We start from the raw sequence: 26710 nt of genomic DNA on the forward strand, positions 1-26710 counted from the left end.
ATTATACTGTTTATTCCCTTGCTTGAGGGTCCCAAACCTTACCTTGAGCAAAGAGCTTTTAAAGTGAAACTCTGCCTAGTAACCATTGACGTTACAACATTCATGGCATTAATTGGCTAGATTAAGAAACCTGTGAACCATTCTTTGTACATGCCCACCCAACCTCAAAAATCAGAGACAAAACAGTTTGCAGTTGGCAGCTGCTGTATTTGCAGAGTCGGAAGGGTAGCTGCGGGGATACGGTTAGCTGAGCTTACTGGCAGTAGAAATCCCATTTCTGAAAAAGAGTATATAGAAAACCAACCAGTGATCACATTGCAATGTATCTAGTGGTTCTAATAAAAGTTATAGCTGCAAGGACTAGGTTTGACCACACAGAAATGAACAAATTAGCTTCGAGTCCTGTACCCGCTGCCATTTCCCAATTAGAAATCACTCAGCATTGGAGGCTAGTGATTTTGAGGCCAGCCTGAATACATACCAACAACAAAAATAATTACTTCTCATAAACAGGTTAAGAAAATAAAGTAACCATCATCCTACTCCCATCTCTACCCCAAGACACTCACATCTGTCTTCATATCAATTTTGCCAGGTTTCAGAGTCAGGTCCTCCCGGACAATGCTACTTGGGAAATAGCCCAGGCGGGCTGCCAGGTCTCCATAGTAATCTCCCTGAACCTGGAGAAGAAGTTAAAAGTCCATCTGGGAAAATGGCACTTACGCTGGCTGAACACCTGTGTACAATCTTCTCTCTGACTTGAATCTCAGCTTAAATGCCATTTGCTCATGGATAGAATGTAGCTACCATAACTAATCCTCATAATGCCATGTTTGCTGCGACTTTTGATGGCTTGCTGGTTGCCTGCCTCTACCCCTTAGAATTGTTCACTGTTGTATCTAAGGTCTGAAAAGGAGCTTTGGCACCAAGCTTCCCTGTAATTTCTAAAGTAAAAATGCAATAAGTGATAAAATATCCTTCCTCCCCAATCTTGTTTTCCCCTCTCCCAATTTTCCCTTCAGATGGAAAACAAGGCTTTACACCCAAACCAACCCCAAACCCTTCCCATTATCACTCTCTGAAGACTCACACTGCCTCCCCAGAAGAGTCGCCCACGGCCCTTTAACTTGGAGAAGACATACACCACTTGGCCCCTGTATATAGTCAAGAAGCGGCAATCAGGGGCCACGTAGTCCTGAAGGGCCACAGCCATGGAGATAGGATCTGGGGAGGGAGAAGGAAATGACAGAAACTTCAAAACAAGACTAGCAGTCCAAGCCTTCAGCCCCTTCCCTTGTTCCCTGACTCTTACGGCTGCATTCCTCATCCGCACACAGCTTCCGGTCAGCCAGCTTGGGCATGGCTCGATCAGCCCTGCTAGGCTCTGAAAAAATAGACAAGATGACAATGGCAAAGAGCACTGGAGACCATGCCATCATGGACTGAGATGAGGATGACCAAGTGAAGAACGGGTCTCCAGGCTCCTCCTGCCGTCCCTCTGGGCTGAGTATCAAAGAAACCTGTGTTCTTGATCCCGTCTCGGGCCCCAAACCAAATTTCATCTCCACCCACTCCCCAAGGTTGTTCTCCAGCCAGTACCATTTCAGAGACAGGGTAAGGGCTATGGGCCAAAGAAAATGCCCACTTGAGCCTAAAGCAATCCAGACGACTCCAAGTAGCAGCCACCCCCTAGATAACCAGAGACCCAGATAGGAAGGCTGGACTATCAAATTCCACCTTCAAGTCATTTTAGGTACCTGGACCCTCCAGAGACTGAGCTAGAGAGCCAGTATAGAAAACCACCCTGGAATTTCCTGTGCTGAAGTCTGAGAACAAGGCAGTTCTTTGATTAGCAGCCACAGCCATGGTTTCCAGGCACTGAGCAAACACTCTATGTCTGGCCTCGGGCTAGGCACTGTCCTACCTGGCTCACTGGGAGTTAAGCTATTCTAGCTTCTGAGCTTCAACTCCCTCGTCTACACAGAAAGCAATGAAAGCAAACAAAAATAATCTATCAAGTGTTGTTATTAGTGGGATTTTTTTGGTTTTTTGTTTTGTTTTATATGATTGTTCTGCTGCATGCATGTCTGGGTACTACATGTGCACCTGGTATTTCTGAAGGCCAGAAGAGGGCATTGGGTCTTCTGGAACTGGAGCTACAAAACTAGGTTCTAGGAATCAAACCTGGGTCATCTGGAAGACCTGCCCGTGCTCTGCTCTTCGTGCTCTGCTCTTAACTGCTGAGCCATCTTTTCAGCACAATCTTTTTTCTTTCTTTCTTTCTTTCTTTTTTTTTTTTTTTTTTTTTTTTTTTTTTTTGTTGGTTGGTTTTTTGAGACAGGGTTTCTTTGTGTAGCTCTGGCTGTCCTGGAACTCACTCTGTAGACCAGGCTGGCCTCGAACTCAGAAATCCACCTGCCTCTGCCTCCCAAGTGCTGGGACTAAAGGCGTGCGCCACCACTGCCCGGCCCACTCTTTTTTCTTAAGACAGCTCTACTACATAGCCCTGGCTGGCCTGGAACTCCCTATAAAGACCAGGCTGGCCTCAAACTCCTAAGAGATCAACCTGCCTCTGCCTTCCCAGTCCTGGGTCCTGGGTAAGGCATGCACCAGCAAATCATTCATACACACACACTCTCCCCCACATCTATGTATAACATTATATATATATATATATATATATATATATATATATATATATATATATATATATATATATATATATATATTCTGACCTGACCTGGCTCTCAGAAGGAACAGAGGCCCAAAGGGCATGTTTAGTGACCTCAAGAGGATGCAATCAACAGACTGAGGCTGAAACTATAGCTTAATGGTTGTGGTAGTTTGAATGAGTGATCCCAATAGGCTAATATATTTGAATGTTTGGTTCCCAGTTGGTGGAACTGTTTGGGAAGGTTGGAAGTGTGGCCTTGTTGGTAGAGCTGGGTCTCTGGGTGTGAGCTTTTAAATTTCAAAAGCCCAAGCCAGGCCCAGACACACACACACTCCCTCTCTCACACTGCCTCATCTCTTCAGATTTAAGCTCTGAGCTATTGCTTTAGCATCGTGCCTGCCTCTGCCATGCTGTCATCACCATGAACTAATCCAAAATAAGCAGGACCTCAAGTAAATGTTTTCCTTTTAATTTACTTTAGTTCTGGTGTCTTTTCATAGCAATAAGACAGGAATATAATGGCTGAATGCCTGATAGACTTGGGTTCAAGTCCCAAGTCAATAATAATTTGTAACTAAATATAAATATAAAAAATATAAAAATATAAATAATTTGTAACTAAAATATATGACAAGGGGCCCAGGATGGAGCTCGTCTAGTATGCACAAAGCCTTGGGTTCAATGCCCAGCACCACAAAATTTAACAGTAAGACCAGTGTAAAATAAAAGTGTAGGAGGGGAAGATATACTTGAGAAGTTTTGGCCACAAGTTGATAAATGAAGCTGGTGGCAGAGAACGTGAGATAGCATGTTGTCCTCATGTTTGAATTTCCCAATTTAGAATACATCAAAGTGTTTCTTTAGGCAGTAGATATTTCACCGCAAATACTAATTTCAAATCTTGGCACTGTGAAGATTCATCAAGGAATGAAAATCTGAAGGCCTCTGGGAGACAACTAACCAGTAAATAGGGGACTAAATGTAGCTTCAACTGGTAGACTCCTTGGCCTGGCATCCACTGGGCCCTGGGGTCTACCCACAGCACTAAATAACCTGCACCACTTATAATCCCAGAACTACTGATGCAGAGGCAAGAGGACAGAAGTTCAAATTCACATGCTTATCTCAAAAAGCAAAAACAACAACAAAAAAACCCCACAAAAATCCCACAGGGCCTGGAGTGGTTAACATTTGCTGCTCTTGCAGAAGACCCAGGTTAAGTTCCGAAAACCAATGTGGTAGGGGCTCACAACAATCTCTAACACCAGTTCTAGGGGACCTGATGCTTTTCTGACCTCTGAGTTTACACATGGTACATAAACATACGTGAAGGCAAAATACTCATACATATAAAATAAACCTAAAATTAAAAAGTAAGCTTCCAATATAGGGAACTGTATGCTCAGTATTAAAAGCAATCTGGAGATACAATTTGGAGATAAGCATGTGTAAAGCTGAGAATTCAGGCCTAGACAAAATCAACAGGCAGGTATTTAGAAAGTACACTCACCATATTATCTTATTGTAGAAATGTTTCTGTTCCCCCAAACTCAATTTACTTAAACCCACTCAGTGTTCCCAATATACTCAATGCCAAAATACTTACTTGACGTGTGTAGGCTTAAGTTTGGTGCCCATAAGCAAAAAAAAAAAAAAAAAAATAGGTTTTTGGTGGGTCAGAAACCTTGGAGCTGTCTGACTCTTAAGTGTGAGGTTGCAATCAACAAGCCACAAAATGTTGAGCTCTCATCTGATGGCTGTATTTGAGGAAGGTCTGCCCCAAGCCTGAGCAAATGAAGCATCCAATGGCTTGTAGAAATTGGACTGTAGATGGATGTCTACACTGACTGTGGATTATAGGGGTGGGGAGATAATGTGCAGGAGGCTGACTCGGACCTTTTCCCAGCCTAGTTGTCTGTGTGTGTGTGTATATATGGGGGGGTTCTTATCTGAATGAATGTTGTATATGTTCACTTGGACCCCCCTTGGAGTGGAGTTACAAGTTGTGAACTGACATATGGATGCTGAGAATCAAAGTCTGGTCTTCTGAAAAGCTGACAATGCTCTTAACCACCGAGTCATCCCCAGCCCTCCCAGCTTCTACCACCTGCCAAAGCCAATAAAAGGCAGCCTTTGTCTTTAATAATGCATATAATATCTCATTTTTATTATCCAGAAACCCTTCACCTGTCTTATCCACCCTTTGACTTACTATGGTTTCAGATACTCCCTGGTCTGGGAATGTTAAATAAAAACTTCTAGGTATAATTTGTTAATTATAAACTACATGTTACTTTAACAGTGCACTGAAATCTTACCCACTTCCATTTCATCAAATTTCTTCCAGTGTACCCATGTTGTGTTATGTCAACCACACACCATCCATGTAAGCAGACCAAGATTCTCGTGGCTTGTGTCCAAGTCATCCTTATTGCACTTCATAAGGGACTCAAAGCACAGTGCTAATGATACTCTCTACTTATGGATGTGAAAGAACCAAGTATAATTTATTTCTTTTAAACACATACAACCTATAGTTCCAGCATCTGGGAGTCTGGGGCAGGAGGATTGTGATTTTGAAGTAAACCTAGAATGCACATACCACATCAGGGAAAAAAAAAATGTTTTTAAGACTTTATGTTTAGCCGGGCGGTGGTGGCACACGCCTTTAATCCCAGTACTTGGGAGGCAGAGGCAGATGGATTTCTGAGTTCGAGGCCAGCCTGGTCTACAGAGTGAGTTCCAGGACAACCAGGGCTACACAGAGAAACCCTGTCTCGAAAAACCCTGTCTCAAAAAACCACAAAAAAAAAAAAAAAAAAAAACAAACAAACAAACAAAAAAAACCTTTATGTTTAGGTAGGTAGGGGATGGGTGTATGTGCATGTGAGCATAGTGCCTGTGGAGGCCAGAAGAGGGCAGCAGATTCCCCTGGGACTGGAGTTATAGACAGCTATGACCCCAAGTGGGCACCAGGACCAAACTTGGAACATCAGAAGAACAAGTCATCTCTCCATCCTCAAACCTACCTCACCCCGGGTGGGGGCTGGGCAGTACATTAACCAAGAGGTTTTATGCTTTCTGCAAAGGATAAGGGGGAAAAATTGGAAGACTGTGAAATTGTGAAAAAAAAAAAAAAAAGTTGCTAGTTCTACTATCATACCTCCAACTGCCAAAGTTACAGGCATTACATGTGATGAATGCTTAGTTGAGATGGGAGAAGTTGGATGTGACAGGAGATGCTTATAAGCAGCTCCAGTCAAGAGGGGTTCAGTTCAGGCTACAGTGAGTTGGGGCTAGGCGGGTAGACTTAAGACCCCACCTCAAAAAAATAAAGATACGAAAAAGTACTGTACATTTCTGAACTCTGGATTCAGTCAGAAATGCTGTTTGGGGGAGGAGGAGGCTGGGTAGTTTCTCAAGTGGGTCACCAGTTCAAACACACAAGGGGATTTAAAAAGCACCAACAAGCTGGGAGATGGTGGCACACATCTTTAACCCCAGCACTTGGGAGGCCGAGGCAGGTGGAGCCAAGTTTGAGGCCAGCCTGATCTATAGTCCAGGACAGCCAAGAGAAGCCTGGGGGGCTTGGGGGGGAGTGCAGCGGGTAGGTTGGTGGGGAGTGTCAGAGATAGATACACATGCAGCATGACCAGAGCCGTGTTGGAAGATGGGGACTAACCCCATACACACTTCACTCAAGATCCATGTGACCACAGCAGCTTCCAGTGCCCAGCATCTCACCAGAGGAGCACAAGGCTACCTGGCATGGTGGAACTCCCCCTCCCCGACATCCTTCCACCTTCAGAAGTGCACTGGCAGCTGCTGCAGCAGCTCTGGGCTCCCCGGCCACTCTACATTACTGTGCTTTGTTTCTAATTTTCTGCCTTGCTGAAGAGAAAACTGGCTCCAGAGTTTGGTCATTTGACAAGGTCAGAGCAGGTGACTTAAGAGTATTCTGACCTCTGAGCTGGCCAGGTCACCGATCATACACTGTCTTAGAATTGGGGCGAAGATGAAACTGAACAGCCACCCAACACCTCACACCAGGAGAGCCTGAGGGCTCCACCCAGAACACTGCATCAGAACTACCTTCATCATCCTAACTGTTCCCTGCTCCCCCGCACCTATCACAGCAACACAGGCTACCAGAGAACTCATGGCAATTCCCCTGTCTCAGGCACCCTTCTGGATAGGACCAAAGGCCAAGATAGCAATGTTGATTTCCATGTCAAAGTTTTATTCAGTGTGTACTGAATCTGTTGAGTGCTAGCTAAGCGCCTGTTTGTGGGGACAGTGGGAACATTATGATCAAAGTATTAATAATAGAGGATCTCTTTTCACACAGGAAGAAAACCAAGCTCACATTGGGGACACTAATGCCCATTGGGTGAGTGAGAGACATCTCAAACTTCAAACCAGAAGGGGCTAACCACAGCACCCATGTGACAGAGCCACTGGGCCAATGTGGAGTAGAGAGGTATCCTCTCACCTGGCTGCAATAATGTGTGTGTGTGTGTGTGTGTGTGTGTGTGTGTGTGTGTGTGTGTGTGTGTGAGAGAGAGAGAGAGAGAGAGAGAGAGAGAGAGAGAGAGAGAGAGAGACAGACAGACAGAGAGAGAGACAGAGAGAGAGACAGAGACCCTTAATGATGCAAGCAATAGCTTTGTCCTCCTCATTCAAATGCCTCGGGGACAATGTCTTCACTGCGCCACTCCCTTTACTGCAGAGTGCCAAAGCAGGAGCAGAAGCAGCCCTGTGATGTGCTCTGGAAGGAGCATCCTCCTGCAGTGCACAACCTGCCCGGTTGTACACGGTGGTCTTGCTCCTGCACTCAATGATTTTGATTAACACTATTACAGTCCCAAATGTTTTCTTAAATTGTGAACCCACAGAAGCCATGAGATCCAAACTCTTGATGTGGAGGGGAACCAAGGAAGGCAAGAAAATAAAGCAGACAATACTGTGAAAAAAACAAACCTCAAAAAACTCACTTTAATCACAACCTAACAGCGCCAGGTGCAATGTCTGGGGACAGACTCTGGGTACAATGCTGTGTGGCAACCACGCACTCACACACGGCTCCGAGAAGGCCCTCAAGGGGGACTTACCTTCAGGGACTGAGCCAAGGGAGGGGGGAAGGGGCAGCCCCAGAATGGGGACTGGGGTACTCCGTAGGGGAAGGTGCTACTTCTTGGCAAAAGAGATCTTCATAGCATTGTTTTGTGTGATCTTAAAGCCTTGCAGGGCATCTCGTGCTGCCCCAGCCTGCACTTCATTGTCAAACTCCACAAAGGCGATGTCATGGCGCCCAGGGACCAGACGCACTTCCTTGAAGCCGGGGAACCTGAGGAGGAAACAGCAGACCTCAGAGAGGCACCTCAGCTTTCCCCTAATATTCTGACACCAAAGTGACAGAGGCTAGAGAGGCTACGCTTCCCATAATGCATAACACAGACCCCACACAGAAAGATTACCTAGACAAAATACATGCAGAACCCCTACCATAACACCATTCATTGAAAAATCTTAACAATCTCAATGTGGACCAAACATAGCGCTGGAACCCCTTCTTTCCCCCAAAGTCCACCCCCAGTCCCACAAATTGTCACCAATCCCTACTCTCAGTCTCTGGTTTTTGCTTTGTTGAGACAGGGTAGGGACTGATCTCAGGCTGGACTTAGATCCTCAGCCTGAGCACTGGGATTACAAGATGCCATCATGACTATTGAACTTGCAGGATTTCCTCCAGGTCAATGGAGATCTTTTCCCACAAGCAGTCTCCCAAACACACACAGTTTTGTGGAGATGGCATATAAGCAGTACTGCTTCCAGCTACTCTGATCTCTTAAATTTTCCTTCAGTATAATTCTAAAGAATTTCAGCCAAACCAGGTATGGAAGATCAGACGTCCGTGGGAAGCAGAGGCAGGAAGATCACCAGCTCCTGCCAGCCAGAGCTATATATGAAGACTATGTCCATTTTTTGCCTAATAAACCACCTGTTTCTATCATAAACAAGAAGGGAGGGGCTGAAGAGAGGGCTCAGCAGTTAAGATCAAAAATTGATCTTGCAGGACACAAGTTCAATTCCCAGCACCAACATCAGGCAGTTCAAAACTGCCTAAAATTCAAACTCAGGGATATCCAACACTTCTGACACATACCCACACAGAGACAAATGCATAATTAAAAGTAAAACTAAGAAAATCTTTTAAAAGAGAGAGGGGGTAGGTCACAAGCAAATAAAACCTTCCACATTCCAGGGCTGACTGACTATCCCTCCATACCAGACAAGGCTAAAAGCCTCATACAGGGATATCAAGTAACACTCCCAACCATGGGCCTCACATAGCCTGGGCTACATGGTAGAAAATGACCTTCAACTCAGTCCTCCCACTTTCCCACTTCAGCCTTCCAAGTACTGAGACTACACGCATGCATACTCCACCACTAATACCCAGGCTTGACAGACATTTCTGTTAAGACAAATGCTTGGAGACCTGAAGACTAGGCAACCAGCCCTTCTCCACTCTGCAGTCCCTCTCCTCAAGGTCTACAGGTTCCATCTCACTGGCAGGGCACCAGGGTTCCCAGTGTCCCCAGTGCCCTTGCCATTTTTTGAATAGGCTGGCTCATGCCAGTCTAAACTGACTTAACATTTCGCCCTTCTTTCACTTTTCCCTTGTTCTGCCTCTCTCAGTGACACCAAGTCAGAAAAGGCAGGACCCAAACTACCTGTACATGGATGCCCACCACACTGTGTGTCCTTATGCACCATCTTTTCCCGATTCACACCTTCAGGTGCTGGGCACCGAACAACCAGACCCTGCCCGCCCAGCCGGAAGCCCCACTTACTGGTTGAAAAGCATGGAGAGCATGAGCTCGTTGGTCTCCTCAGGCAGGTTGGTGAGGAACAGGATGTGATTGGGCGGATTCTCGGAGAGCTGTGGGAGAGATGGGAGCCCATGATCAGGGGTACCCTGAGAGGAGTGCCAGCCAGGTACTGCACTCTGCTCATTACCCGTTCAGTCTGTCTCACATGTCCCCCAACACACACTCTCAACCATCTGCCAGAGACCAAAGGCCCAAGACAGCAGAGACCTTTCAGCTTTTGCGGCTACTGTACTGGGCCCTAGTCCGTGCACTAACCCGGATACACACCTTGGCTTAGCTTTACCCTGCTCTCCCAGACCAATTCACAAACCAACTGCCCTCTGTCCCAGGTCAGCTCACCACAGAGCTCAGTCCCAGCAACACCCCATGTAACTGCTCCACTTGTACGCAGATCATGCTTATGAGACCTTGTGGTGAGGTAGGGTCACTTACAGGCTGGGCGGGTGGCATCTGCCCAGGCATGAGCTGCTGTGGGGGCATGGCTCCAGGGGGGATCTGGCCAGGAGCAAGGCCCGGAGGCGGGATCATGCCAGGTGGTGGCATGTAGGGAGGCTGTCCTGGCATGTGGTGCATGACGCGGGGTGCCTGGGTCATCGGAGGCATGCCCTGCGGAGAAAAGAGGAGTGACGTCACAGGGCTATAGAGGTCACGGATGGCAGGGTCACCCTACCCACAACATATAGAAGGAATAGAGCTGAGCTGAGACAGAAAGAACCACACTTGAAAAGATGAAAAACAACACCCAACTAAGCCCCCAAGATGGAAGAACTGAAGGCTTAGGTTCAAGGAGGAATGCTAAATCAGAAATAGCTTTTTGAAGAAAAAAAAGGTATGATGACAGCATGGCCCAACTTTGTTCTGATGTATACAAAGACAATGGAGGCTGAAGGTGGCTCAGTGGTCAAGAGAGCATGGTTCCCAGCACCCAGACAGCAGCTCTAGAGGATCCAGTGCCCTGCCTCCAGAGGGACTGAACTGATGTGCACACAGTCACACAGCTAAAAAGTGCTTCCCATGTATGCCTGCCTGTGCTGGACTTACGGTGTGTAGCACCACACATGACCCAAAAATTACATCTTTAAACAAACAAACAAACAAACAAACAAACAAAAACAAAACAAAAAGACAAGAGAGGAGCTCGGCAGTCCAGACTGTTCTTTCAGAGGACCAGCATACACAGGGCAGATCCTAATTCCAGATCCAGGAGATCTGAGGCACACACATGCATGCAGTCAAAAAACAAACACTCACATGTACATATATCTGTATATACTAAAATATACATGTATTAAAAATAAAAAATTTAAGATGTAAATTAAAAACAAAAACAAACAAAAAGAGCCACGGAGGTGGCTCAGCAGGCGCCTGAAAGCACCTGCCTGAGTCTGCCAGCCTGAGCTCCATCTCCAGAATCTGATGGGGAGAAGAGACGGAGCTACACATTCTGACCTACACTCAGGTCCCATGGGCATGAACACTCATAAACACACTCAATAAGCAAAAACGTAACTTAAAAATGAAAATAAATCAAAGATAGAATAGTGATCAGTGGGACAAGCCAAAGATACACAGATCACTAACTAGCTGCAAAGTGTAACACAGCTGAAGAACATGAGACAAAGACAAGAGGAGGCTGCACCATTCAGCTGTCTTTTCTTTTATGCATAGTGCTTTAGGTCTCCATCACAGAATGACATGCCACTTCTTTTTGGTTAGCTTGAGTTAATATTCTCAAAATGAGGCACAGAATAACCTCAACCTTCCAGTTGCTGGAACTGCAGGTGCGTGATATACCAACCCCCAGGGCACACGTTAACACTGATATATATAGCAAAGGGTAAACTTCCTTTCTTTCATTTCAGGTGCTAGAGGAAGAACCCAGGACCTTATGTGAACTAGGCATACCTAGTCCTAGGCAGGGCTAAACTTTCCTCCTGTAGGCCCCACTGCCCTGCATCAGAGCAAAGATTCCCCCAGACTAGACTGTCATGCCTTATTAGCCATCTCTCTCTCTATCCATAGGCCTACAGCAGGTCATCTTGAAGGCTGGAACTCCAGAAGCTGTCTTCAGTGCCAGACAACCCTCCAGAATTGGTTCCCTCCTCCTTCCATGGGACCCAGCAACTGAAGTCAGGTCTCTGGCTTGCTCAGCAAGCACTTTTACCAGCAGAGATGGCATCATGATCACATCTGTCTTAGATCCTTGTGCAGGCTCTACCTTCTATAACGGCCCCACAGGAAGCCTCTTACCAAGCAAAGGCGGTTTTACCTTTGCATTTACTTCTGTAGTGATATCTTTGCTTAACGCAGAGAAACAACTGACTCTTCGTCCCTTCTACTTACAGTACTGGGGACTGGATGTACAGTTTCCCACAGGCTATGTCAACCTTTTAGTTTATAATCCAGTAGTCTCTTTAAATGAAATCTGCCTATTTCCAACAGTAGACTGGCAAATTTTTACTTTCTATAAAGACATGGAATTTGTTTGAGTATGCACAAACACAAATGAGCAAACACACATACACAATAAATTGGGAGGGGCACTTTTCTGTACCCTGCTTACCGGCACAGGCTGGACAGCGCCCACCACTGGGGCAGCTGCCCCACCCTGAACAGCCTTTTTGGCGGCAGCAGGTGTGTCCTGACTCTTGGGTTTCCTCTTCTCTCGTTTGCGGTCTCTCTCCACAAAGGTGCCTTTCATCTTGGCAATGATGTCCGAGTCGGTCTTTGCGTACTGGATCCGCTGCCGACCAGAGCAGAAAGGTCAAGCGGATGCAAATCGGGGGAAACTGCTAGTGTCCAAAATGAGACATCGAAAGGAGCTTGCTAAGAAAAATTAGAGACTGCTTGGTGACAATTTCCTCATCTGTAAAATGGGGTATTTTCCACTTGTCAAGATTATCGTAGAAACTTATTAAGTCTGAGTGCCTGGAAGCAGCAGTAGCTGGACTACAGGAAGCAGCTTGAACAGGAGCTGACAAGCTCTTCCAGGAAGAACCCAGAACACATGCTCAGGCACATACTTAAAATTGTTTTGAGACAGGGTCTCACCAGGTAGCTCTGGCTGGCCTGGTCCCAGAAGTGTTACAAAGTAAACTGTTCAAATACAATGGTCAGGAAAAGGGGAAACACAAAAGGAAGGTGGCAAACCCTGTGGACTCCTGGAGCATCCACCTAGCAAGGGAACAGCCAGGAAGCAGAAGGATGAGAAGATGAAGACAGAAGGATGCTAGGTTCCACTTCTGCCTAGCTACCCTGAGGATTAGATGGGTGAGGAGGGGACAAGGGGGACCCTTCGTGCTATTCTAGGAAGCTGAAAGGTGTGGAGGAGCACATGGGGGTGGGAGGACAAGCAAAGAGGTGGTTACAGCCCTGCTTCCGGTGGAGCTGGGCAGTACAGGTGATATCTGCGGTGACAGAATATCTGTGGTTTGGAAGGAAGGTGGTGCTCAGAACCCTTTGTTCACTTTGGCTCCACCATAATTTTGTAGTGTTTTAGGCAGGCTCCAACTCTGCAGTCCAGATTTGGTTGAAACTCTTGGAAATTCTCCTTCCTCAGTCTCCTATATGTAGGCATAAGCCACCACACTCAGCTACCTGATCACTGAGGCCACACAGCCCCCTTATAAGAAACACAGAATGTAAAGGAACAGCATCCTTAGTGCACACCCGCCCAGTCTCCCATACCACACAAACACATCAGCTTACACACATTCACACAAACACACACCCTTCATATTCGAGACACTCACCATGGGCTTATCATAGAAAGGAAAGCCCTGCATGGAACGCAGGGCATTGGTGGCGCTGCTGACCTCCTTGAAGATGACAAAGGCCTGGCCCCTCATCTTCAGGCTCCGAGACACCAGGATATCCAGGATCTGGCCAAACTGGGAGAAGATGGCATACAGGGACTTCTTGAGCTCTGCATTCAGGGAAGACAAGACAAACTGTGACAAAAGGCCTGGACACTGTGTCCTGGCACCTGTACTATCCTCAGAAGATGGACAGCCCAGCCAGGCATGGTGGTGCACACCTTTAACACCAGTACTCAGGAGGTAGATCGCTGAGAATCTGAGGCCAGCCTGGTCTACAAATCGAGTCCAGGATAGCCAGGGCTGGCTACACTGAGAAACCCTGGCTTGGAGGGGGGACGGGGAGAAGGGCAGCCCAAATTAGGGGCCACCAGCCAATTGACCGAATACCCAGAAATGTTACAGCTCAAGAGCCCACAGAAACAGCCAAGAACAAACCACTCAAATGACACGTCTACATGTTCGACAAGATGTGGACAGCTGTAATACCTGCTACAAACTTGCTGTTCTTTTTTTTTTTTTTTAAATTTTTCGAGACAGGGTTTCTCTTTGTAGCCCTGGCTGTCCTGGAACTCACTCTGTAGACCAGGCTGGCCTCGAACTCAGAAATCCGCCTGTCTCTGCCTCCCAAATGCCGGGATTAAAGGCCACGCCCGGCACAAACTTGCTGTTCTTTTCATTCCAGTTAAGCTAACCTTCCAGTCCTTTCTTAAGCCTGACAAACCATTCATTCATTCACTTATTTATTCAAGGCAGGATCCAACTCTATAGCCCAAAACTCTGAACAATCTTGTTTAAGTCTCTGAATCACAAGCACAATTTGTACTCTCTTCATGGAATGTCTTTTCCTGACATCTCCGTGATTGCCTCCTTCTAGCCACTTAAGTCTCCGCATACATCTACAGCCTCCAGGAGGCCCTCTCTAACTGCACTGTCTAAATGTCCCCTTATGCCCCTCTTCTTATCCTGTCTTCTGCTGATACCAGAAGTTCACTTACTGCCCACCACTAACAGCTACAAGCCTGTGAGTTGGACATGCTGGCCCCACCCTGGAATCCCAACACTCAGGAGCTGGAGGCAGGAGCATCAGGTACCTGAAGTCATTCATTATGGGACCTGGGAAAGTCAGGCTTACAGGCAAGCATATGTACCAGCTGCATCCTCTTCCCTGTCCTCCCCCGACAATTTTCTCCAGTTGGTCATAAGAACCACAGGTATTTACCCTTAACTTCTGAAGACTACTTCCAAAAAGCAATACACAAAGGGGCCAAGGGCAATAGGGTGCCCATCCACTTCACAAGCCTTAAGACCTGAGTGTGAGCTCAGGAATTCACAGCGGCCTTGCTAGAGCGGTCTTGACCACACGCACGCATCCACTTATAGATGCACACAAAATAAATACATAAAAAAGTTATTTGTTTACTCTAAAAAAACTGTGTGCTGGGATTCAGTCTTTGCAGAAAGGTAAACTTTCCATCCCTGGGCCTCACTTCTAGCAGAAAGGTAAACTTTCTATCCCTGGGCCTCACTTCCAGACATGAACTGAATTATTTGGTAGAAATTTTTGTTTTAAAAAAATTTTTTTTTTTAATTTTATGTGTGGGTATTTTGCCTGCAGAAGCCAGAAGAGGATGTCATATCCCCTGGAACTGGAGTCATGGACAGTTACGAACCTCCCTTGAGTGCTAGGAATCAAAACCAGATCCTCTGGAAAACCAGGCAGCATTCTCTAACCACTGAGCCATCTCTCCAGGCCATGCTGATTCTCTTAGTTGCTGAAATTTAAACCCAGATACTTACTCATGCTAGGCAAGACTAATTACATTCCTCAATCCTTTTGGAGACTGAATCCTTTCCTCAATCCTTGCTATGTAGCCTAGGCTGCGGCTGGTCTGGAACTCAAGATCCTCCTGCCTCAGTCTCCTAAGTGCTGGGATAGCAGCCCTGTACCTCCACATCCTTAAATAAACCATCTGACTCTCATTTCTTTTTTACTTGCTTTGGGACCATGTTGTCCCAAATGGCTTCAAACGTTCACTCTTCCTGACGAACAGAATTACAGCCTTCTGCCAACCAGCCGAGTCCAAGAATTTGCTTAGCCAGAACCCCACACTTCTGTCTCATTTTTCTTGCTATTTGATCCCAGGTAAGTTATGCCATCCAAATTCCAATGACTTAATCTGGGAGGCTTATGAGAATTAAAGATATTCAAGACTTAGAATCCTGTACACACCACCCACGGCAGAACCATTCATTGCCTTCTGTATGTTATCTGGATGCACTGAGACCACCACCCCGAGGTCAGTGGACAAAGAGAGACAGTCTCCTGAGACAGACTGATGGAGAGAACGATCCTGGAAGGCTTCGCAGAAACAAGGGACCTGTGAGCTAAATAAAACCTTGAAGATCGTTAATAATGCCTAGATTCAAAGGCAGAGTGTAAAACGTGTGCTGAAACCAAGGAACCAGTCCGTACAGAGGCCAAAGTTAACTCCTAACAGACTAAATGGGGAAGGCTTTGAAAGAAATGTAGGTGCTAGAAGTGAAAAGGGGTCAGTCAACTCTTGTGAGATCACCTTGAATCAGGCTACCCCAAGAACTCACCATCTTTCTTGATCTTCTCATTGAGATTGTTGATATAAATAGTGTGGTTGAGACGGGTCTCGGGAACTGCCATGGTGAGATGTTCAGGTACGGCTTAAAGAGGAAGAAAAAGCGACTTTAGCCCTAAGTTTCCCAAATTCTTTGTTCCAAAGGGCTGATGGGCTCTGCTCAGGGATCTTTCTTCCAAGAGGAAATCAGGTAAGACCGGAACTGGAGGAGGATGGCACAGTTTAGCAACAATGCCAGCATAGGACCGTCTCCAGCCCTCGTGCTAAGGGACAGCTAGAGAAGTTAACTACGAATCCCAGAATGCTCTACGAGTCCCAGCAGGCGGAGCACACCAAGCGGCGCTTCCCATTAGTCCACGCACGCGAACGGCATCCCCGGGAGGAAAAAGAACCCGGATGTCGGAGCCAGTTAGGAAAAGAGGGACCGTGCTGGAACGTCCTAGGCTCTCAAAAGAGAGGCCTCCCGAAGTGCTCCACCCACCTCCCCGGCGCCAAGTGGCGTCTACACTCGCGGGAACCCACCACCTGAGCCGTCGCTCCCGCCGACAGCGCCCGCCAAGCTACGCTGCACAGACACACAGCTTTCTATCTTCCCTGGCTCCCGCTTCTCTCTTCCGCGAGCTAATCACGGCGCGCAAACTCGGTAAGTTCAGAATAAGTCTGTTTGCCGGTCTCAGCGCCTGCCCAGGAAAGGAACACTTGGGTTCCCGCCTTAGCAATAAGCCCCGCCCCTTGCCGTGAGGAAACAGACCAATCAGAGAAGGGCACGAGTTTTTGGCCAATTGGGACATGGTTAGAGCTCTAGAGCCATTCTAAGACTGCCTTGCGGAAGCCACACCTCTTCCTTTCCCGCCAGTATCACGTGACCGTCAAGGAGCGTTGTGCTGGTTGCGAGTTTACCACGTGTGATGGGAAAGGACTGATGGAGGCTAGCAGGGTGACACCATTTCCTCCCGTGGAGGAGCTTGTATAAATTCCTAGGTTCCATTTCCTAGTGGATCGGTATATACCAACTTAGTCGGCCTTTTGTCGATGAACTGCTGCGACTCTCATACTTCCCGGCTGATTCCATGACCCTGCCCACCACTAGGCTGTTTTCCCACCCACGTGTCTATTTTTAACCTCTTGACTCTAGCTCTTAAAGTCAACTACAAGGTTTCAAACTCAGGCCCAGGATGCTCTAAGTAGACAAGTCGCATCCCTTAAGACACCTTAACAGATCTGAACCTCCTTATTACAGAAGTGACCAAAACTAGCTCAGCTACAGCAGATAAGATGACACCTACAAAATTTCCCTCCTAATGTGGTCCCAGCCCCATAGCACAACCCACCCTTCTTTGGTTTAGCCCAGTTTCTCTTCCCACTGTTTCAAACACTAACCCAGGTTATCCCAGACCAACCGATCAGACACCATATTCTGCAATCAACTCTAGTTTTAATTTTTTTTTTTTACAGGTCTCAATGTGCAGGCCTGAATATCTCTCATCCAGTTCTTTTAAAAACTGAAAATCTCCATCCTTGAGAGATTTGGGAGGATCCTCCTTCTCATTCTTTCTGAAGACCCCAAATGACTTCTCCATGCTCTTTCCCCCTAAAACCCACAATCCCCCCAATAATTCATGAGACTCAAGACACCAACATTTCACCTCCTTTATCTCCAAATCCCCCGGACTTAGCTTTGCCATCCTGTCCTTGTAGTCTCCAGGCTTCTGTTCCATCCTTACCCCCTCCCCCACCCCCTCCTCCCCCTCTACCCTCTACTGTGGAGGCTGTTCTCCCTAATGTCTATGGCCTGAAGAACAGCCAGCTCCTGAAGGAGGCCTTGGAGAAGGCTGGCCCAGCTCCCAAAGGCAAACATGATGTGAAGAGACTCCTCAAGCTGCACCAGGACCGGTAGGGTCTCCTCCCCCAGCACCAGCCTAGATCTCAGACAGTCACCACTGTACAAATCACCACAGCCACCCTGCTCTTGGCTTTCCCATTTCCCTGATCTTAAACAGCCTTAAGTACCCTACTCTTCAGTGGTTGGCCTCCAGCAATAGAAAGAACAGCTTCTGCTCCTGCCTGGTTTTGACTCAAGCCAGGGGTTTTGTGCCTTCAGAGAGTGACTCCCCAGAGTAACTAGAGTTATGATAATGGGGCCCAAAGACAGATCTCAGTGTTGGCTTCTAGAAGAGAAGTAGCTACAGATGTTAGTGAGCAAAGTTATGCAGGCCAGTGCCACGAGAGCAGACAGCACTGGCGCAGATCTACAATAAAGACTTTTCAAAGAACTAGCAAAGGAGATCTGGGAGCAGGTCAGCAGCAGCACACATGGAGTGCGGCAGGCTGGATGGAGGGGTGTGGACTGTCCTGGGGTCTGGTGAGCCAGGGGATGGCTTTGCTGAGAGAGGAAAGCTACTTTTAAGATTGAAGGTCCAAAGTGCCAGGAAGAGAGTGGTACACATAGGGACACAGGCAGTAAGGGAAGAGGATAGAGGAGACCACAGGCCCTTGTCCAGATTGATAAAGAAACTCCTAGTTCCTGACACAGTGGCACGTGCCTGTAGTCCCAGAGCTCAGGAAAGCAAGCAGGAGATGAGGTGAAGGCCAGCCTGAGCTACATAGTGAGACCCTGAGGAGGAAGGAAGGAAAGGGGGTTCTTAAGCCCTCCAGCCACATTTATAAGGTACACACACCAAGTACCCCAGCCACCATCATGAAAATTGAAAGCAGAAAACCTGTCACACCAAAAAAGTAGCATGTGTTAGACACCACTCTAAAGGATTTGTCCACTTTGCTTTATTTCTTGGCCTGTTTTTGTTTTGGTTTTGTTTTTTGTTTTTTGTTTTTTTTGGGGGGGGGTTTGTTTTTTTGTTTGTTTGTTTGTTTGTTTTTTTGGTTTTTTGTTTTGTTTTGTTTTTTGTTTTTTTTTTTTTTGAGACAGGATCCCATGTAGCCCAGGCTGACCTCAAACGTGCTATGTAGCTGAGAACACCTAGTTCTTTCTTCATTCACATCAGGAGATATTATAGGTATACACTGCCATCACTAGAACTGAGGGGTAGGGAGTGGTGGTGGTGGCGATATGACACAGTGTCTCTATGTAGCCCAAGCTGGCCTGAAACTCATGGCATTTCTGCCTCTGCTTCCAAAGTGCTAATATTACAGGCATGAATCACCATGGTTGGCTGAGTTTTTAAATATTTGTTGTTCTCAGCAACTTCCTGGGATAGGAACTGCTACTTTCCTGTTGAGGAAGTCCTGAATGAGAAGAAGTCAGGCCTCTTAGAAAGATAGAGGATGACTTTAGTTAAGAGCACTTGCTGCTCTTACAGAGACTCTGAGCTGGGTCCTCAGCACCCACATAATGTGGCTTAAAACCATAGCACCAGCTCTAAAAAGCCCAGCACTTCTGACCTCTATTGGTACCATACAAAGAAACTGAAGCTGCTACTCAGCCGCTTTACAAAGAAGGGATAGGTCTCCATCTGAACTTAAGGAGAGGACTTGGTGCTTCTAAGCACCCTGCTGTGGTCAGGAGTTATCTTAAACTGAGAACCTGGAGCTTTGTGTATTTATCATGTGTGAGCGTCCCCATCACCATCCCTGGCTTGCTGTCTCACTGGCCTTGGAATAATAGGCAAGGCAGGCATATGGCCTGAAGGACCCATGTTGAGGCTTGGTCTGTTGCTATGATTTATAATGCTGAATTCTATACAAAGGTTTAGGCCTACCAGTGAATTCTTATATTTACTGGTTATTGTTGTGCAATTTTGCTACTTAATTTAAAACTGTTGAGATTTTCATCTGTCTCTATGTATTATAATACTTAAATACTGGCCCTGGTTGCCTCTGGGAAGAGCAGATCCTCCTATACACCAACTGATGCTGTGTAACCTTTCTCTCCCAAGTTATCCCTGATTGGTGAATAAAGATGCCTATGGCCTATAGCAGGGCAGAAGAGAGATAGATGAGGTTTTAGTTCCCAGGCTTAGGGTCCTAGGCAGGGACCATGAGGAGGAAGAAGATGGTAGAGAGAGGAGAAGATGCCATAGAGTAGGGGAGTCATGAAAACATGGCCATGAGGGCTTGAGTTTAGAGCTTGGAGTTATTGATACGGAAGTAGATATGAATAGCTAAGAAGGTGGCTATCTGCCCAGCTCTAGTGCTGATTAAGGCTTAGTATAAATATAAAAGTTATGTGTCTTTTATCTGGGAACTGAATGATCTAAGGTGGGGTAGATAAATAATTACAACAGAGATCGCTGAAACCATGTGGCTGCTTCAGGGCAGAGCTCTGCAGGCCTACTCAGAATCATTAAGGTGATCTCTCGGGCCTTAAGCATATGCCCACCTGATTTTACTCAGGCTGAGTTAAATCTATTTATATTCTCTCTCTCTCTCTCTCTCTCTCTGTGTGTGTCTGTCTGTCTGTCTGTCTGTCTGTCTGTCTTGTCTGTCTTGTCTGTCTACTTCCAACATGTGGGTCTGAGGAATTGAACTCAAGTTGTCAGGTTTAGCAGCAGGTACTTTTATCCACCGAGCCATTATGCCATTACCTCTTATATCTGATGGAGAGAATAATCAGGAAGCACACCTTTAATCCTTAAACTGGGAAAACTAAGGCAGAAAAGTTGCCACTGGTTGGAGGCTAGCCTAGGCTACATTGGAAAAAATATCTACAAATTAAAAAAAGAAGGAAAAAAAAACAATTTGGGTATAAAACATACCACCTTGTAGCCATTTCTTCAGATAGATCATTACAACTCCTGGTTGCATAGGTTCTTTGTCTGTTCTTGTCTTTCAAGACCTGAGAGAAGCAGCAGGAAACATTCAAAATGGTGATCCCTACCACCACCACCAGATGAGGAAACTGAGGCTTGGTGGCGGGGTTGGGGGTGGGGGTACAGCCTCAACAATGAATGAAGTGATGGGAGAATAAAGTGAGCTGCCCAGACAGGAGTACCCCTGAGGCCTTAACACAGCCCAGTCTCCAGGGGTGGTTTCACCTAGAGCTCTTCCCTTGTTACTTACTGTGGTCGTTCTCCTCAGGTTTCGAAGTGATCTGCAGTGGATCCTCTTTTGTGCTGACCTGCCATCACTCATCCAGGAAGGCCCTCAGTAAGAACCATCGCCTGGATTCCAGAGGGCCCTCCCACAGGCCATGGCACTGTGGGACAAGCACCCTTACTCCCAGGCATCCTGGGAAGGGAGAAAAAATCTTCAGAGTATTTTCCACATCAGGGTTTGTGTGTGTGTGTGTGTGTGTGTGTGTGTGTGTGTGTGTGTGTGTGTGTGCTCCCCAGGTTCCACCCCCACCTTACAGCCTACTCTCCCCACCTGGCATGGGAGGGGAGGCAAGTCCCCTAGCCAGCATGCCTCTCCCCTCTTCTGGGGTCAGGTGAATTGAGTGAATTCATAGGACATGCTACAGACTAAGCTGTCTCTCCCAGGTGTGGACTGGTGGCCCTGTGGATGGCAGGAGCTCTTCTGTCAACACCTGGCAGTGTCTCTCTGGAAAGACTAGTGCAGGTGGCCAAGGAGAGGGGCTACACAGCACAGGGAGAAATGTTCTCTGGTGAGTTGGCTGGGAAATCCCTCAAGCCCTGAGCTTGATTGGCTCTTCTCTAGGGGGACAAGAGAGGCCAGCTGAGGCACTCAAAGTGAGTGAGGAGGTCTCCTTACCATCTCCAGGTTTACCCCCTTACAGTAATAGACTAAAGACATTACCAGGACAAGTCAACCCAGACTGTCTGAGTCCTAAACTCAGCTCTTTCATCATCTCTATAGTTTGTTGGGTGTCAGACCAACAGGGGACCTGGCCTTCAGGTCCTCTCAGCATCCCTCAGCTCCTACCTGAACTTCCCAGCCCAGGGGCTGGACTTTCTCTCCCTAGAGGCTTTTCTCTATATAATCCCTTCTCCCCCGCCCTCTGCATTTCTCTCACCCTGCACACGCTTGCGCCCTTTTTTCTTTCTCTCTTCCCCCTTTCCCTCTGTCTGTCTGCTTGGTGACTTCCCTGACCTTGTTGCATGAGACCAGTGAACCTGCCTAAGAGCAGCCCCCAATAAACTTACCTTTATAGTTTAATTTGGCCTGAATTGGCTTATTTTGTTGGCAGGGAGAACCTACCCCTGTTAAGTGGTTAAGCATCTGACCATGTTTGTGCCTCATATGTTTTGGGTTTTGTACTACTGGGAATTGAAGTCGGGAACATAATGATTGCTAGGCAGGGGCTCTTGCCACTCAGTCACGCCCCCAGCCCCTCACTGGAGGATTCTAGGCAGGGGCTCTACCACTGAGCCATGACCCCAGCCCCTCACTGGGGGATTCTAGGCAGGGGCTCTACCACTGAGCCACGCCCCAGCCCCTCACTGGAGGACTCTAGGCAGGGGCTCTACCACTGAGCTCTCTTTCCAGCCATGTCAATGTATTTCTTTCATTTTTTTCTTTTGAGCCATGGGTTCACCAAATTTCTCAACCAGGTCTTGAACAACTGATACTCCTAAGTCAACCTCTGAAATCACTGGGATTATGTGTCTATGACATCAGACCCAGCTTGCGCCTCATTTTCTACACTCACACAAATGATAAGCCCTTTTGAAATGATTCTCATTCATATATTTATTGAATTATTTATTCACACTCTCTCCCTCCCTCTTTTTCTCTTCCTTCTCCAGTGGCTGACATGGCCAAACTGGCCCAGGAGACTTTGGGCTGCCAGGCTGAGCTCCTGTGTGGTGGTCTGGGTGGTCCCAACAGAGATCGAGTTCTACAGCACCTCATGGCCGGACATCCCCTGCTCATCCCGCATCCCAGGGCCTGGGAGGGAGTGGGGCAGGGAAGGTGGAGGGTGGCACCCAGGGCCACACCACAGTTTGGACCTTAACACCAGCTCTAGCTATGATGAGGACTTCAACCATGAGCCGTGTCAAAAGAAAGGCCATAAGGCCCACTGGGCAGTGAGTGCAGGTAGGTCACCGTTCCCACCCAGACCTTTGCCCCTGTGTGCTGCTGCTCCCTGAGCTCTCCACCCATTGTTAACCCCATTCACATTGCATCACTGACAGTGCTGGCCGTGTACTGAGAGTGTAAACAACAGCTTGGCCCTCTTTCCCATACATACTTAGCAAAAAGCCCAGCAGGCGTCAAGTCCCTCAAATACCTGCCAAGTAAGAGTTCCCAAAACAGGCTCAGAGCACAGAGTGGGGAATAGAGAGCTCCTAAAGAGCTCCAGGAGCAGCCCAGCCTCCGCCTCTTCACTCTTACTTAGTCCTGCCGTTTCTTCCCTGCTCTGGGCTTGATGCTCATCTGGAAATTAAGGAGTTGGGGGAGGTGTATTAGCTTTTCTCACAGAAGCACCCTGAGAGGTGTCTGCAGCTCTTGGTTCAGGAGATGCCTCATTGGAGGGAAAGACATGGCAGCTATTGGCTCTGCCAGTGATGGCAGGAGCTGGAGATACATGCAGCTCCTTAGTTCTTGGGAGACCAGGCCACAGAGAGCTCCACCCAGAAGTGTACCTTGCACTTGCACTTCAGCCCCACCCCAGTGATACACTTCCTCCAGCAAGGTTCCACCAACTCCAAAATAGCACCACAGATTGTAGGCCAGGGCCCCAACACTTAAACCTAAGAGGGTATTGAACACACAAACAGTAACGGAGGCAACGCTGTCTCCTCTTACAGCCACCCTTTCAGCATTGGCTCCCACAGAACACCGTTGATTGTGCGTGCATCTGTGTCACCAGCACTATCCTCATCTCACCTGCCTGGAAGGAGGGTGGGTTATGTGCATCAGGCCAGACCTCCAGATATGTGTCTGGCCTTGAGTGGTTCTCTGGGAGGTGAGGGGTGGGGAGTGGGGCGCGGGGGGGGGATCTTTCTGGGGCAGCTGGAAATGTTGGGTTTTTTCCCTTAGAATGCTGTCTCCGTCTTCAATGTGCCATAAGAGGCAGGACTTCAAATACCCGAGGCATGGAAGCCAGAGGCCTTGCTGTGTACCCACAGAGCTCTACTAACCTTGTGGTAGCAAGGCAGCACCTGGCCTAGAGGGTTGCCCTGGCACCTGGTTGTAACCTAGGCAACTCACATCCTCTTCCTGTCCCCCAGGGGTCCTGATAGGTGTGCAGAATGTGCCAAGCCCTGGCTACATTGAAGACTCTGAGTTGCCAGGCCTCTTCCACCCAGTGCCTGGTGCACCCCACCAACCACCATCCTTCCCAGAGGAAAGCTCCCCAGGTGCCATCTTCCTTCTCTCCAAGCAGGGCAAGAGTTGGCATTACCAGCTGTGGGACTACAGTCAAGTCCGGGATAGCAACCTGCAGCTGACAGACTTCGCACCTGCAAGGGCTGCCGATGGACGGGTATACGTGGTACCTGCTGGTGGGGTAAAGGCTGGCCTCTGTGGCCAGGCCCTGCTGCTCAGACCACAGGAGGGAAGCCATTAGCTGGGGCTGGGACACCTGCCTTGAACTTAACTCCATCAACATTAGAATGCTTGGGCTTCGTCCCCTAATGTGACATTTTCAGTCAATTAGTTTCATTTGATGATAGTATCTTGAAGACTGCCTGCCCAGAAATCTTTTACTAGATCACCCCATATATAGAGTCACAAGCTTGACCACTGTCCAAAGTCTAAACTAATTACCTCCAGGATCAAGCATTCCTTTGGCTAAGGGAGACTTGTTTTTGTGGAGGACTTTTGTTTTTTAAAGCATTATCTCTGCCTTGCAGGTGGTAGCACATACTTCTAAACCCAGCACTAGGAAGGTACAGAGCAGTTCTCAACCGGTGGGTCACGGTCATGCAGCTGGATGTTTACTACTCTGTTGTTCCTTCCGCCTTTCTGCTCCTAAAGGCAGATCAGAGAGAAAAGGATAGAGGGGAACGGGCTGGCATTGTCCTTCAACTACTTACTGCTGATTAGGGCTGTCAAGTTCCTTGGCACAAGTTTGATCTTTGCTGTCTGGATATCTAATGTCTTCCCTTTTTTTCACCCTTAAGATTTATTTATTTATTTTGTGTATATGAGTACACTGTAGCTGTCTTCTTCAGACATATCAGAAGAGGGCATCGGATCCCATTACACATGGTTGTGAGCCACCATGTGGTTGCTGGGAATTGAACTCAGGACCTCTGGAAGAGCAGCGCTCTTAAGCACTGGCCCATCTCTCCAGCCCCCCTAATTTCTTCTTGTTTATTCTTTGCACACTACTACTTAACAAACCACAACCAACAGCCCTCAACTCTCAGGGCCCTAGACATTTATATAACTTCTGAAAAGTCCCCAGAATTCTTTTTTCTTTTTTTTTAATGTATGTGAGTACATTCTGATGTGTTGCTGTCTTCAAACACATCAAAAGAGTGCATCTTATTCTATTACAGATGGTTGTGAGCCACCATGTGGTTGCTGGGAATTGAACTCAGGACCTCTGGAAGAGCAGTCAGTGCTCTTAACCACTGAGCCATTTCTCCAGCCCCCTAAAATTCCAAAGGTCATAGTCTCAGAAACTATTTGCAGATGGCAGAATCACACCCCTGTTACAGCACAAGGCAAATCATAGCGGCTGTGGACAATCTGAAGCAGCCCCATATCCCACACCTGACTTTAAAATGAAAACATATTCCCATAATATTTCTGTGTTTTTCAAAGAAACCAAAATTCTCAATACAGAGTCATGACCCCTTTGGGTATCAAAAGACGCTTTCACAGGGATTGTCTAAGACCATCAGAGAAAATATATTTACTTTATGATTCATAATAGTAGCAAGATTATAGTTATGAAGTAATGATGAAAATAATTTTATGGTTTGGGGTCACCACAGCATGAAGAACTATATTAAAGGGTTGCAGCATTAGGAAGGTTGAGAACCACTGAGGTAGAGGTAGCAGATCTCTGAGTTTGGAACCAGCCTGCTCTACATAGCAACCACTAGGCCAGCCAGGGCTACATAGTGAGAACCTGTCTCAAAAGCAAAACAGCAGTCTTATACTATGTAGCCCTGGATGACCTAGAACTCCCTATGTAGTAGACCAGGTTGGCCTCAACCTCAGAGACCTGCCTATCTCTGCTTCCTGTGTACTGAGATTAAAGGCATGTTCCTACATGCCTAGCCTAGAAGGCTCTTGGTAATAACTCGGACCCTAGTCATGACCCTCCCACCTGAATGTGACATCCATTGGTCCTTCTTTGGGGGCATTTTAAAAGACACTGTCAGTTCACCGAGCATCTTCAAGAGCCTGGACTCCCTGCTTGAACCCATCCCCAAGTTTGTTCACAGAACAGGAATTAGCCCAACTTTCTTCTCCTTGAAACACTCAAACTATTGCTCATGTACCTGACAGCTGTGATGGCCTTTCGGATACTGAGACTGTCGGTGCCAGTGACAGCCTTGAGCTGAATATGGTGATCATGCTCCTTGAGCTGGCAAGATGGCTTAATGGGTAAAGGTGCTTGCCGAGCCTGATGACCCAGGGCCCCATGTGGCAGAACAAGAACCAATTCCCACAGGTGGCCCTCACCTCCGTGTGCTTGCTGTGGTACATTCACATTCACAAAAATTCAAATGTAATAAATTGTTTAACCTTACTCCAATATCATTCCTCTTCAAGAGTCCCCGGGATGCCTCCCCTCCACATAGTGAGGACAAAAAGGAGTATGATGTTTGTTTGGGTCTTTTATTTTTTTTTTAAAGATAGATTATGTCATGTTATGCAGTACAAGTTAACCTT

At 47.2% G+C, this 26710-nt stretch overlaps 3 protein-coding genes across 4 annotated transcripts; 1 reads left to right on the forward strand and 2 right to left on the reverse strand.

Moving 5' to 3' along the window:
* Positions 1–186: 186 nt before the first annotated feature.
* Positions 187–2265, reverse strand: Mia (MIA SH3 domain containing). The gene is made up of 4 exons (XM_034487087.2): positions 1313–2265; positions 1091–1224; positions 570–680; positions 187–277 (listed from the first exon to the last, which is right to left on the reverse strand). Exons 1-4 carry the CDS (start codon positions 1560–1562, stop codon positions 254–256), a joined length of 519 nt encoding a protein of 172 aa, XP_034342978.2. The 5' UTR covers positions 1563–2265; the 3' UTR covers positions 187–253.
* Positions 2266–7640: 5375 nt separating this feature from the next.
* On the reverse strand, positions 7641–16666 carry Snrpa (small nuclear ribonucleoprotein polypeptide A). 2 transcript variants are annotated; one of them, XM_034500937.2, is made up of 7 exons: positions 16520–16666; positions 15990–16082; positions 13323–13495; positions 12134–12313; positions 10003–10176; positions 9532–9620; positions 7641–8021 (listed from the first exon to the last, which is right to left on the reverse strand). In XM_034500937.2, exons 2-7 carry the CDS (start codon positions 16060–16062, stop codon positions 7862–7864), a joined length of 849 nt encoding a protein of 282 aa, XP_034356828.1. In that variant the 5' UTR covers positions 16063–16082; positions 16520–16666; the 3' UTR covers positions 7641–7861. The 2 variants fall into 2 exon arrangements, with proteins under 2 accessions (XP_034356828.1, XP_034356836.1); XM_034500945.2 differs by having other exon boundaries at positions 16523–16663.
* Positions 16500–26567, forward strand: Actmap (actin maturation protease). The gene is made up of 7 exons (XM_034500926.2): positions 16500–16640; positions 17453–17890; positions 21032–21100; positions 21433–21557; positions 22660–22789; positions 22881–22951; positions 24088–26567. The coding sequence occupies exons 2-7, from the start codon at positions 17565–17567 to the stop codon at positions 24423–24425; spliced, it is 1059 nt and encodes a 352-aa protein (XP_034356817.1). The 5' UTR covers positions 16500–16640; positions 17453–17564; the 3' UTR covers positions 24426–26567.
* The last annotated feature ends 143 nt before the right edge of the window (positions 26568–26710 follow it).

This window comes from Arvicanthis niloticus, chromosome 1, assembly GCF_011762505.2.
Source record: "Arvicanthis niloticus isolate mArvNil1 chromosome 1, mArvNil1.pat.X, whole genome shotgun sequence".
In the NCBI taxonomy this organism is placed as follows: Eukaryota; Metazoa; Chordata; class Mammalia; order Rodentia; family Muridae; genus Arvicanthis; species Arvicanthis niloticus.

Bases quoted from the DNA above. Each gene is read 5' to 3' on its own strand.
- Mia (XM_034487087.2), bottom strand. From the start codon at position 1,562: ATGAAATTTGGTTTGGGGCCCGAGACGGGATCAAGAACACAGGTTTCT. The intron at 1,225-1,312 runs GTAAGAGTCAGG...CTCCCTCCCCAG, and splicing joins TGCGGATGAGGAATGCAGCC to ATCCTATCTCCATGGCTGTG. The intron at 278-569 runs GTGAGTGTCTTG...ACTCTTTTTCAG, and splicing joins AAATTGATATGAAGACAGAT to AAATGGGATTTCTACTGCCA.
- Snrpa (XM_034500937.2), bottom strand. From the start codon at position 16,062: ATGGCAGTTCCCGAGACCCGTCTCAACCACACTATTTATATCAACAAT. The intron at 13,496-15,989 runs GTGAGTTCTTGG...CCCTGAATGCAG, and splicing joins TGAGAAGATCAAGAAAGATG to AGCTCAAGAAGTCCCTGTAT. The intron at 9,621-10,002 runs GTAAGTGACCCT...TCTCTCCCACAG, and splicing joins AGATGCCACCCGCCCAGCCT to CTCTCCGAGAATCCGCCCAA.
- Actmap (XM_034500926.2), top strand. From the start codon at position 17,565: ATGACTTCTCCATGCTCTTTCCCCCTAAAACCCACAATCCCCCCAATA. The intron at 21,558-22,659 runs GTGAGTTGGCTG...TTCCTTCTCCAG, and splicing joins ACAGGGAGAAATGTTCTCTG to TGGCTGACATGGCCAAACTG. The intron at 22,952-24,087 runs GTAGGTCACCGT...CCTGTCCCCCAG, and splicing joins CCACTGGGCAGTGAGTGCAG to GGGTCCTGATAGGTGTGCAG.